The following is a 13,614-nucleotide window of genomic DNA, read 5'->3' on the forward strand; positions in this document are numbered from 1 at the left end:
CTCTCACTCCGAGAATTTGGGAAGCTGGTAGTTATCTCCACCCCTAAAGTTGCAAAGTGAGTAATGAGGGTACAAATCTTGTTGAGCCTTTGGACAAAGTTGTTACTTAATCTAATGAAAGGACAAAGTCCTCTCTACCTCAAAAAGGAAAAAAAATGTACAAGCCAAGACTTTCCTTTCAAGCCTATAGCCAAAGACAGGGACAGAGATTCATCCTCTACCATGGGTAGGGGGTCTGGCCCAGACAGAGGGGAAAAAAAGAAGCTGACAACAGGACATTCAGATACCACACTGATAGGCGTGGCATAAGAACTTATATAGAATTAGAAAATCCAACCAATCCTTCTCCTCCATAAAATCCAACACATGGCTACAAAATGCCATGCCTGCATTCATGTTAACAAGACTGAGGGCAGGCTTTATTCTTTCCTGGAAGAAAGATCATTGGGTACTGAGCTCATCAAGAAGGGATACGCTTGGGAGAGGATTTGGCCTCTTGTTCTATCCTCTTCTACAATCCCTCACCCACAAGTTTATCACCTCTGCCCAGGAACTTAAAGCATGATGCCATGATAATCAGTCCTGTGCCCGTCCTTTAGACTAGAGGGGGGCGGGGGGAAAGGTGCACAATTCTTTTAAATGTGTATTTTAGTTTGTCCCATTTTCTTATCCCAAAAGAATACAAAAACATAATAATCCTGGACCTGAACTACCAAAAGAATTCAGAACATGATCAAGCTTTGACATGGAATCCCTGGCATCAATTCTTACAAGGGCTATTTTATATCTGTGCATCTGACAGATAGATAAAGCTATCCCAATGGTGCTTCCTAAGGTTTCATTACCAGAGCTCTCATACCCAGTTCAAGATGCCACCCTCCCATTTAATGAGAGAGGTAGAGAGGATATTGTGTGTGTTTATGTGGCTTTTATTAGATACCACACAAGATTCCAGTTACCACTGCAGCCCTTAGACTGGAGGGAAACATACTCATTCAATGCACATTCATTCAATTAAGTGGCCAGTCTCACCACAAGTGAAATAGTCATTTGAGTCACACAGATTCATTCACTTACCTGTACACCAGGGATCGGCAACCTTTGGCGTGCGGCTGGCCAGGGTAAGCACCCTGGCAGGCCAGGTTGGTTTGTTCACCTGCCGCATCTGCAGGTTTGGCCAATCGCAGCTCCCACATCCCTCGGGCCGCGTTGCTTCCCATAGTCTCCATTGGCCTGAGAGGGCGAACCGCAGACAGTGGGAGCCGCGATCGGCCGAACCTGCAGATGTGGTAGGTAAACAAACTGGCCCAGCCCCCTAGGGTGCTTACTCTGGCGGGCCACAAGCCAAAGGTTGCTGATCTCTGCTCTACAGCATCCTCCTGGTGGTGAATGAAAGGAGAGGGACAGGGTATGTCTATAGCATACTGCACTCTGGATAGCCTCAGCTATAAACAGTTCCAAGGGCCTTTAGCAATCAGCATAAGCTAGAGCAGCTTTGAAGATGATTTGTTTTGTTGAGCTCTGTGTTGCAGCAAAGAACTTGCCTTACAGACTCAGCTAAATAGCTTTCCTGAATGAGAATACTAGTACTGAGGGCACAGGCTATTTATGAAAATTTAGGCAATGCCAAGAATGTCAAACACAGATGTACTAGATATGTTTGAAATGTATTTTGAGGCAGACGTTACGAATCCCAGATTTCTCAAAAGTATACCGCCACAAAGTTTTAATGGTACATAACTTTGGTAGCAACACGAGATGCAGTTTAACCACGTTATCTTTCAAGTAAATAATATTGGAAGAAGTCAGGATACACCCAAGTAAAACATTGGGACATCTGAGAAGAGACTAAAAAAAGCAAAATGGCAAAAAGATTCACAACTTGGAGTTCTCATTTAATTGGAGGATAGAGGCTGCCAGCTTTGTTGTATAAAATTGAACTTTTGGAAAATGCAACATTAGCCTGAAACATTAGACAGTTGAGTCTTTCAGCCTCAGAACATAATCATTTGACTGGAGATGTTAATCTCCAGTGTCCTGGGGCCACATTTTAGAAGTATTTAGGAGTCTAAAAATTCAAATAGACTTTTGAGATTTTCAAAAGTGCCAGAGTACCTAACTCCCACACACCTTGGCACTTTTGAAAATTCCACTAGGTGCCTATCGGAATCTTTAGGTGCCTAAATACTTTTTAAAATCTAGCCCTCAGTATTTATAGTGGATGACTGTCGAGGAGAATGTACCTTCAGGATCTAAAGAAAAAAATGTGCGCAAAATAACTATGGACTTATGTTCATCTTTGAAGTATCAGATTTATGTGACAAAGAACAGACACTGACAAGAGCAAGACAAAGACATAAATTGCAAGGGACGTGAGCCGTACGGCTTCTCTACAGATAATTGTCATGCTAGGAATTCACCAAGCAGCGGGGCAGCTTTCTGGGGGCAATTCCTAACCTTTCCATGTGGGCACAGGATGAAGAAAGAAGCCATCATCATGGAGATTTCCTCGCAAAACATTCCTCTATGCTTTTAACATGAGAAGACAATTTTGCCAATATATTTTGTAATCTACATGCTCAGGCTGGCCCAACATGTGTTAGCAATTTGGTGAAATTAGGTAAACAGGAGAATCACTGTCTGAGAAATAAAGTTTCTTCTGTGAGGTAGCTGATATTCATTTCCATGTTTCCTTCTAGCATTTTGCTGTTTACTAGAAAGAACACTTTGGGCTTACTACCTTAAAGCTGTAGACCCGTATTTAGTTCCCAAATCACTGACACACATACACAAGCAGTGGGTTGAACACATCTCTGCTGTTAACTCTAATGAAGTCAATGGGTTTAATGGGACAGATGATTTTTTTAAAAGATCAGCAAAAATGGCGTTTTGGTGTATGTGTTTTTTAGCACATAAACAAGTGCTTCTCTGTAAAACCTCTAGGACAGATACATGTGACACCCAATAGCGCCATCAGGTCATAGATTCATAGACTCTAGGACCGGAAGGGACCTCGAGAGGTCATTGAGTCCAGTCCCCTGCCCTCATGGCAGGACCAAATACTGTCTAGACCATCCCTGATAGACATTTATCTACCCTACTCTTAAATATCTCCAGAGATGGAGATTCCACAACCTCCGAGATTTTCCAACAACCTCGCCGTAGGCAATTTATTCCAGTGCTGTTTTAACTACCCTGACCAGTTTAGGAACCATTTTCTAATGTCCAACCTAAATCTCCCTTGCTGCAGTTTAAGCCCATTGCTTTCTTGTTCTATCCTTAGAGGCTAAGATGAAACAAGTTTTCTCTCTCCTCTGATGACACCCTTTCAGATACCTGAAAACTGCTATCATGTCCCTCTCAGTCCTTCTCTTTTCCACTAAATTAAATCCCAATTCTTTCAGCACGTTCACTTCATAAGGTCCATGTTGGCTCAAGACCTTTAATTTCATTCTTGTTGCTCTTTCTCTGGGACCCTCTCCAATTTCTCACATCTTTCTTGAAATGCGATGCCCGAGAACTGGACACAATTACTTCCAGTTGAGGGCCTAATACCAGCAGCAGGTTGAGAGCAGAACGAATGACTTCTCGTTCTTGTTTACAACACACCTGTTAATGCATCCAAGAATCACGTTTGCTTTTTTTTGCACAGTATCACACTGTTGACTCATATTTAGCTTGTGGGTCCACTATGACCCCTAGAATCTCTTTCTTGCCATAACTCCCTTGCTAAAGAACGTCTCTTCCCAGTCTGTATTGTGTGAAACTGATTGCTCCTTCCTAAGTGGAGGCTACTTTGGGCATTTGTCTTTACTTGAACTTTAGTTACGGGTTTTAACTCAGACCATTTTCTCCAATTTGTCCAGATCATTTTGAATTTTTGACCCTGTTCCTCCAAAGCGGTTGCAATCCTCCAGTTTTGGTATCGTCCGCAAACTTATTAAGCGTACTTTCATAGTGCCATAGACATCTAATTTCAGTTGATGAACTATTCGAACACAGCCGGTCCACAAAACAGACCCTGCTGGAACCCTACTTGTTTATACCTTTCCAGCAGGATTGGGAGCCATTAATAACCACTCTCTGAAGTACGGTTATCCAGCCAGTTATGCACCCACCTTATAGTAGCCCCATCTTTAAAATTGTCATTTGCCTAGTTTATCGATAAGGTATCATGCGAGACCGTATCAAATGCCTTACTAAAGTCTAGGTTATACCACATCACCGCTTCTCCCTTATCCACAAGACTCGGTTATCCTATATCAAAGAAAGCTATTCAGATTGGTTTGACATGATTTGTTCTTTACAAATCCATGCTGGTTCATTCCGCTATCGAACCTACGCACCTTCCAGTGTTTGCAGATGATTTCTTTAAATTCTTGCTCCATATTCTCCCTGCACAGAAGTTAAACTAAACTGCGCTCTGTAGTTTCCTGGCGTTGTTTTATTTCCCTTTTATTAGATGGGCCCACGTATATATATTGCCCTTTTCCAGTCTTTCTGTAATCTCTCCCATCTCCCATGCTTTCAAAGATAATACGCTAGGAGGGCTCAGATTATCTCCTCTATTAAGACTCCTTAATGGAGTTTCTAGGATGCATTTCATCAGGCACCTTGGTGACTTGCCCAGGCATCTAACTTTTCTTGAAGTGATTTTTTTAACTTGCTCTTTTTTATTTTATCTTCTAAACCTACCCCTTCCATAAGCATTCACTATTGTTAGACTTTAACCTTCAGGACTATCTCAGTGAAGGACCGAAACAAGAAGTCATTAAGACATCCTTGCATTTCAAGTTTTCCTGCTTACTGTTTCCTGCCCTCCTCACTTGAGGCCGTGGGCCTTACTGTGTTGCGTTGGTTCTTTCCTCTTGCTTCTAATGTATTGATTAAAAAGTCTTCTTGTTTCCCTATATTCTCCCATAGCTAGTTTTGAGTTCATTTTGTGCTTTAGCCTTTTCTAATTCTTGCCCTGGCATTCGCTGTGTATGTTTGCCTTATATTCATCTTGTAATCTGACTTAGTTTCCATTTTTTATATGGACTCCTTATTATTTGTTAGGTCATTGCCAAGATTAGTGGTTTTAAGCCAAGGTGATCTTTTTGCCACCATTCATTTATCTCTTATCTTACTCATCGGATAGTAACTGCTTTTTGGGCCTTTATGTACTGTCCCTTTTGGAAGACTGCAAACTCTCTCCTCAGTTGTTTTTTCCCTCAGTTCTTGATTATCAATTGGGACCTTACCTATCAGCTCTTCTGAGCTTTACCAAAATCTTTGGCCTCACGTTTCTGAAATCCATTGTCTCCTTATTTTTACTTGTACTCCTTTCTCCCTTCCTGTACTCCCTTCTACCCTTCCTTAGAATTGCAAACTCTGTGATTTCATGATCACTTGCACCTAAGCTTCCTTCTACTTTCAAATTCTCAATGAGTTCCTCCCTATTTGTTAAAATCAAGTCCAGAACAGCTTCCCCCCTAGCAGCTTTTTCAACCTTCTGCAATAAAAAGTTGTCTGCAATGCAGTCCAGGAACTTATTGGATAGTCCATCTCTTCTCCCCAGCACCCACAATTTCATCCCAGGTAGTCCACAAAATTTCTCCAGGGAGGGTAGATTCCAGCAGGTGTGGGGAAGTGTACCTTTTATCAACCCCCAGAAGAATTCTGGTATCAGGGTACGCATTCATGGAACTTTTCTTTCTTTAAGAGCAGACATGGATACAGGTTTATGGTGGACCAAAACAACAGAGATAATCCCTCACTTGGAGCTGAATTGATGGGTAAATTATCGCAGAATGACAATGGGTAACATGAAAGGAAAATCACAGAATATCACAGTTGGAAGGGACCTCAGGAGGTCATCTAGTCCAACCCCCTGCTCAAAGCAGGACCAATCCCCAGACAGATTTTTGCCCCATATCCCTAAATGGCCCCCCTCAAGAATTGAACTCACAACCCTGAGTTTAGCAGGCCAATGCTCAAACCACTGAGCTATCCCTGAAGCCTCCACTGAACTATCCCTGAAGCCTAGGGACATCTTTATTGGGGGGCAGGAAAGGGAGCGAGGGACAATTACATAAGAGTTATAAGAGATAAACATACAGTACATAAGACATGATTAAATAGGAAATGGTTAAAATAAACAAAAATCAGGAACAGAACATATGAAAATGGAAAGTTAAACACAAAAATAGTAAATACAGCAGGAAGAGATGTTAAAAATGAGCAAGGGTTCAAAATGAGCAATGGCTACAAGAAACTGACAATCAGAAGGGAAGGGGGCATGAGTTAAAAAAAAATAGGTAAAGGAAAATGTAATACAGATAGAATAAACAAGCCACCAAGAGGGTGACTAAAGTCCAACAAATCTCAAGGTTGTCCTCAAATTCCTGTGAGCAACAAGTTTTGTCTGACAGAGGAAACTTGTGTTATCCACAGAATACAAGACAGATCATAAATCACAATGCAATCAGACAAGTACAAGGCAAACTACATTTTAACAGCACAAGACTGAACCTATATAGTCTGATTCCAGATTGGCCTTAGTGTTAAAGGTATCTTTCACCAAGATTATTATGAAATATAATAAGAAAAAAATCAATAAGGCATTTTCCATTTTTTAATACAATGAATCAGGATTCACAAAACATATTTTATTAAAAGGCACAACTGATTAAATATTTACAGTAGTAAGGAAAATTTGAGCTGGATGTGGACTGGAAATTTAATGTTTATAGTTGTGATTGCTGCTTTCTTAGAAAGGTTAAAAAAAGAAAAGAAAAAACCTATCAGTTTGGATTAAGGAGTTTACCGTTAAGGTTCCACCAAAGATAATGATCATAGCAGCAGAATGTATGCAAGTCACACATCTAGAGAGAGTAAATCTATTATTTGTTTGTAAAAAACAATTCAGCAACAGGTTGTAAGGCCTGAAGTACATTACAAGCCCTGGAACACATTTCTACAACCTAAAGACAAGTATGCACACTATATCCAAACTCTAGTCAAAACCATCTCATTAAAATCTGTGGTTCAATCTACTGTGTCTGATGAAGATCAGTAAATATATTCAGAACAAGCTGTATTTTGCTCTGAAAATCAGAACATTAAGGAGGTATGCAACGTTCTTAATTTTCTATGCATTTTTAGTATCGTGGATCTCTCCCCAACTCGGGGGAGATGAGAGAGATAACTTGCATCCTTCTCATCAACGTAAGAGCCAAGCAGTATCTGGCCCTACAGATTTCATAAAACAAATGTCCTCTTTTATGAGCAACACTTTTTAGAGAAAAAACACTATGTGCATATATAATATATATAGTCAAATCTAAAGCTTCTCAACAATACATCATACAACTGGTACTTATGATGCATAGTAAGTTTTCTCTTGCATGTATCCTTTCACCTATGTTTGTATTCCAGATTACTGTTTTTAAAATAAGCTATAGTATTTTAATGAGACAAATGATCCTACTGCCAGGTGGAAGTGCATAAAGCTATTACAAATTTTACAGTTTAATAAAACAGAAAATTTATTTACATAAAAGAAATGTTAAAGGGAGCTTTATGCATAACTTATATACCATTCTGAAAATTTACTCTCAAATATTTTCAAACTATTAAAATAAATTTGAAACATTCATTCAAAAAGTAACTCGTGTCAAGAACAAATCCTCACTTAATTTACTCTACTTTTGGAATGGGGTTTTTATGACATTCTATATATTCTTCAGTTCTAAATTCCCCAAGCATTCCTTAAAATATTAACAAAATCTTCATCATCCATGATTCCAATACTTAATCCTTCATAGAAATCTTCAAACTCACAGTATGACACTTCACTGGAATTGCTGCAGGCATCCTCTAGTGTTTCCAGAAATGAAGATTTAATTTCTTCTTCTGTGGCATCACCTGTTAAAATATTACTTGCCATTAAACACATTCTCTGGAACACTCAATATATAGCATGTGATATATTTAGGGAAAAATAAACTTTTTAAATTGTGTTTGTGAAGATTTTTTTCCTTTAGGAAACTACAAAATTTTGATTTTAAAATGTATTTGTCAAAAGAAATGACTGATGTCTTTACTTTTAACCAGAATTTAGTTTACTATACATGAGTAATGCAATCTAAATAGTGGAGATTTATTTTCACTTGGTTTAGGCTACAAGAACTGTCTCATCTTCATAACAAAGGACATCTCATCACATTTATCATTACCACTACCATCACCACCTCCTCAACACCATCCGTCCAAAACAGATTTAAATGGACAATGAGATCAGAGGCTTCTTCAAAGGCCTCCAAAACAGAATGATGCAGTATGCAGCACACTTCTGAATTACTGAAAGTTTAATCTTTGTGTTTTAGGGCAATACAAATTCAGAACTCTAGAAACATCTTAGGAAATAAAGTTTGCATTCTAAATCAGTTTTGGGATTACAACACACAAAGTAATTTCTTCTTGATCAAGATTACATCCCAAATTACTTTTAGCATAGAAAAGAAGTTACAATCTGAATGGATTACCACCCCTGAAGTGAAATTCTGGCTCCCCTGATTTCAATGGAGCCAGGATTTCACCCTGAGAGTCCCCAGTCTAAGTATGAGGCCAGTCAGTATTTCCCCTAACTAGAGTTCTTAGCAGTTACAGAATCTTTTAAGACATGGACCATGATATCTGTTCAATGCCAATACTGTCCCATAGCTTTCCTTGGTTAGTTCCTTTTAGGATCAAGAAAGAAAAATACTCCAACCAACCACCTAACAATAAATAATGTTAAATGGAAAAATACTCCAATATGCAAGTTGAATAGCATAAATTACTCTGTAGAAGAGCAAATGGGTGGCAGTCCACACAAGTGTATCTCAAAAACTAAGAATTATACTTAAGTAATAGTCCTCTCTCCAAAGATGTCACCTCCCTCCTTGGGCTAGCTATTCCTTAAGCCTTTGTGCAGGGCTCACCTTCTCTTCCAGCAGGTGTTTCAGAGTGGTTCTTTTCCTCTTAGTTTTAAGTGTATCCACCTGCCGCACTAGCTGGCGAATCGAATGTATAAGAGAGGCTCAGGCCCTCCCTGTACTTCAGGCTCCTGGACTCCTAAATTGTGCAGAATCTGTCCCCATTACTGTAAACTCTGGTATGCTTCACTTTCCCCCAGGCCACTTTCTAACTTAGGAGAGCCCCTTGCAGTATTCATTCCTGACAACCTTCCAATAGGGAACCATTGACAGGCTTTTGCAGAAAAAAATTATTTCCATCCCCAAATCTGCAGCCACCCAAGGTTTCTGCAATGGAAAGGAACTGCTTAGGTGCGATAGGCCTAGATGACCCTAGCAGGCAATTCACATCCCTTGCTGTAGAGGAAGGCAAAAAACAACATAACAAACCCGAGATCACTGCCAATCTGACTTGGAGGAAAATTACTTCCCATCCCCAAATCTGGTTAGGATTTTCATCCCGAGCATGTGAGCAAGACACACCAGCCAGGCATTTCAGAAAGACGATTCCCTCTATCACCTCACAACACTGTTCCACCCCATCTGCTGTCCCATCTCCAGCTGTGGCCAATCTCTACTGCTTCACAGGAAGGTGACAAAAAAAAACTCAGAATACATCTGGCCAATTGTGCTTCAGGGAAATGCATTGCTTCCTAACCCCTGCAGGCAACAAGCTGAAGCCTTGAAGCATAAGACTTGATTAGTCATTATCTTAGTGCAGAGCTGCCACTGTTATGACCATGATGAGGGCAATGCAGGCAATCTTGTTCTCCCTACAGCCCATGAAGGAAGGGGTTAAAGAGGAAAATTCCCAGATTCCAAGGGCAGAAGGGACCACCACATGACCATCCAACCTGTGCATACACATGCCAAAGAATTTGTCGCAAAAGCTGGATTAAGGCATAAGTTTCAGAAAGATCTCTAAACTTGTTTTAAACAGTCCAAGCCATGGTGAATTCCACCACTCACCCTCCCGCCCAAGTAAGCTTTTCCAATGTGTAAATACCCTCACTGCTAATAAACTGCCTCATATTTCAAGGTTGAATTTTTAGCTTCAGCTTCCAAACACTGGATCTTGCTATGCCTTTGTCAGCAAGGTTGAAAAGCCCCCACTATCATATAGTCTCTCTCATACACACTGATCAAGTCACCTCTCAATCTTCTCAATAAGATAAATAAGTTTCAGAGTAGCAGCCGTGTTAGTCTGTATCCACAAAAAGAATAGAAGGACCTGTGGCACCTTAGAGACTAACAAATTTATTTGAGCATAAGCTTTCATGGGCTACAGCTCACTTCATCGGACACAAGTTGAGCTCCTTAAGCCTTCTAGTGTAAGGTTTGTTTTCCAGTCCCTAGGTCATTTTTATGGCTCTCTTTTGAACTCTCTCCAGAATTTTCACATCTTTCTTGAAATGTGGACATCTGAACTGGACAGTTTTCCAGCAGCAGTCTTACCAATGCTGTGTACTTCCCTGTTTCTATTAGATAGTCCCCTTTTTAATACATCCATTTTTTTAGAACTATGAAATAATCTGAACAAAGTTGTTTGAACACTTCTTTTGGAAGTAACAGGCTTGAAGTTCCTCAAATGTTGAAATATTTTTTTCATGCAGCTTGAATTTATTCAATTAGTCTTAAGTACTAAAGCAATCCCTTGGAAAATTTCCTGTTTCTTTCATAAAAGGGACTGAGTGACTCTGCTCAACAGTGCTATGACAGGGGGCAACAGAATAACTTTAATATATGGGAATGCTCCAGGCTTTATGAGTTTTGGAAACAACTCAGTTATTTACAAAAAACAAACAAATAGAAAACCCACTGATTTTTGAGAGGACTGGAGTTTATTCTGAGTTTTTAGATACAATCTAGAGATGGATGGACTATGATAGTCTTAGGGTATGTCTACACTACGGGATTATTCCGATTTTACATAAACCGGTTTTGTAAAACATTGTATAAAGTCGAGTGCACGAGGCCACACTAAGCACATTAATTCGGCGGTGTGCGTCCATGTACCAAGGCTAGCGTCGATTTCCGGAGTGTTGCACTGTGGGTAGCTATCCCGTAGCTATCTCATAGTTCCCACAGTCTCCCCGCCCCTTGGAATTCTGGGTTGATATCCCAATGCATGATGGTGCAAAAACAGTGTCGTGGGTGATTCTGGGTAAATGTCATCACTCATTCCTTCCTCCGTGAAAGCAACGGCAGACAATCATTTCACGTCCTTTTTCCCTGGATCCCTGGCAGTCCATAACACCTGTTTTGCCTTTAATCAACTGTCACCTATGATCTACTGAGCTGCTGAAAGAGGCGGTACAGCAGTGCTAACGCAGCATTCATTTGCCATGCAAGGTAGCAGAGCGGTTACCAATTGTTCTGTAGTCTGCTGTGCCATTGTAATTGCGACTGATGATGTTATTCATCGTTCTTGTACGCATCTGCTGTTCATGGTTGCCTTCCCCCTCCCTCCCCCCCCCTCCTCCCCCCCCCCTTCCTGCTTGACTTAGCTGAGTATGCCGATGGCGCAAAGACAAAAATGGGAATGACTCCTCGAGTAATCGCTTCTTATGTGGTTTATTACAAAAATAGAGGTCATCCTGCCTAAATATGAGCAAGTGTATAGAGAACCAGTGTATAGAGAACAGAGACCAAGCTCCAGCCAGATTCTGCAAAAGATGAGCGCATGCCATTCAGGGGTGCCCCTGACAAACCCCACCATTGATCCCTTCCCCCACCTTCTGGCTACATGGCAGTCCCCATTGTGTGAAATAATAAAGAGAATCAGAATAAGAAACACTGACTTTTTAGTGGAGCATTAAATGAGGGGAGCAGCCTCAGCTGCATGATAGTCAGCGAGGCAATTAAATTGTGGGGGAGAGAAGCCAGAATTCCCGCTGCTATGATAGTCCGGGAGTATGAATCTTTTACTTAGACATAAAGAGGGCAGGGCTGGATTGGATATCACCCCATTGTTTATAGAGAACGATTATCTCACGCATTCACATCTACGAATATGGGACCGAAGGAGTTCATTCCTATTTACCCAGCGCCCAGGCCAACCTCACTTGAGGCACATGGATTCACGGCTGATGTATCAATGATATGCAGTCTATTGTTACCATCTGTCCACCTGCTTGAGTGAGAGAGAGGATGCTGGTCAGCGAGCACCACGTCTACCAGCTTATGCATGCTTAGAATAGTGAATATAAATTAAAGTCAATGATAATCTATTTTTTCTCCTTTTCTTTCACGGGGAGGGGGCAATATTGACTGATATATACCCTAACCATCCTTTGAACTGGTGTTGACTCTCTAGGCATTGGGTCTTCAGCAATGATGCAATGCTTTCTTCGGTAGACTGCGGACTGTGTGTCTAGATGTCCGCATCGCCTCTGCCTTCCCCTCCATGGACGTCCATGGTTCTTTTGCTTTCCGCCCCTTACGCTTGCACACAGCACTGTGCTGTGCCTTGTTATCATACCTGGGTTTTTATCCAAATGCTTTTCTCATTTTGTTCTTCCTGTACGGGCGTGATAGAACAGATTTGTTTCCATACAGCGTAGATCAGTCCTCGCTACGTCCATGCTGGAGCTTTTTGGATTCGGGCTGGCATCACCACCATGCTATCAGAGCTCTTCACGCTGGCAACGGAATGATATTCAAAAGTTCCTGTGCTTTCCTGTTTACCTCCTGCATCGAGTTCGGCGCTTCCAGAAGCAGTCACATGGTGCACTGTGTATACCGCCTGGAGCCAATACCGTCATTGTGCCACATCTAACCCAATCGATATTGTAATACCGATTTCAGCGCAACTCCTCTCATTGGAGAGTACGAAACCGTTTAAAGCCCTTATATCAATAAAGCCCTTTTGGACGGGTGTTTTTGTTTTTTTTTTTTTTTTTTGTTTTTTTTTTTTTTTTTTTTTTTTTTCTCTTATTTTTTTGTTTAGTTGTTTTTATTTTTTTTTTTCTTTTTTTTTTGGTTTTTTTTTTTTTTTTTTTTTTTTTTTTTTACAGCATTAATCATTTAACACTTACTAAAATCGGTTTTAAACTATATGATTACTCAATCGCGACTTTATAAAACAATCTAAGATTCAACGCCCTATATATCTATATAACATATATATCTATATGCCCGATTTATTTTTCTTAATGAAGTATCTATATATATCTCTTGTATTAAGTCCTGTTCTTTTCAACAAGATTTAACCTGCATTATCCTGTTTATTAGCTTGCTTATAAAAATGAGCTAAAACAGTTAAATTATACCTCAAATTTAAAGGCATAGTACTCATATCTCTCTCATAATATATGATATTTGTTATTCAAAAGTATATCCTGTATGAATCATATTTTATATAGAGCTGGTCTACCGGCAATTCATGCCCAGCAACCAGGTTATAAATCTACTTTCATCAAGCCTATCATCACTAATGCCCCTTTGACCCTGTGCTCTTTGCACTAAAGCTTCTGTATCACTTTATCTATCATGGCTTCTAAATCTCTCTAATGTTTCCACATCTTTCCTTGAGATGGACGCCAACCTGACACCACTTCCCGTTAACCTCACTAGTACCGATCAGAGTAGATCATTACCTCCCAAACTCAATAGG

At 40.3% G+C, this 13,614-nt stretch overlaps 1 protein-coding gene across 4 annotated transcripts in view; it reads right to left on the bottom strand.

The window, feature by feature from the left end:
- Positions 1 to 6,072: 6,072 nt before the first annotated feature.
- Positions 6,073 to 13,614, bottom strand: part of CAPS2 (calcyphosine 2) — a 62,547-nt gene continuing 55,005 nt past the window's right edge. For all 4 annotated transcript variants that reach the window (XM_032767005.2, XM_032767001.2, XM_032767002.2 and 1 more), the window contains one exon: positions 6,073 to 7,908. In XM_032767005.2, coding sequence (XP_032622896.1) covers positions 7,733 to 7,908 — 176 coding nt within the window. In that variant the 3' untranslated portion in view covers positions 6,073 to 7,732. The remainder of the gene's footprint in view (positions 7,909 to 13,614) is intronic.

Source organism: Chelonoidis abingdonii, chromosome 1, assembly GCF_003597395.2.
Source record: "Chelonoidis abingdonii isolate Lonesome George chromosome 1, CheloAbing_2.0, whole genome shotgun sequence".
Classification (NCBI taxonomy): domain Eukaryota; kingdom Metazoa; phylum Chordata; order Testudines; family Testudinidae; genus Chelonoidis; species Chelonoidis abingdonii.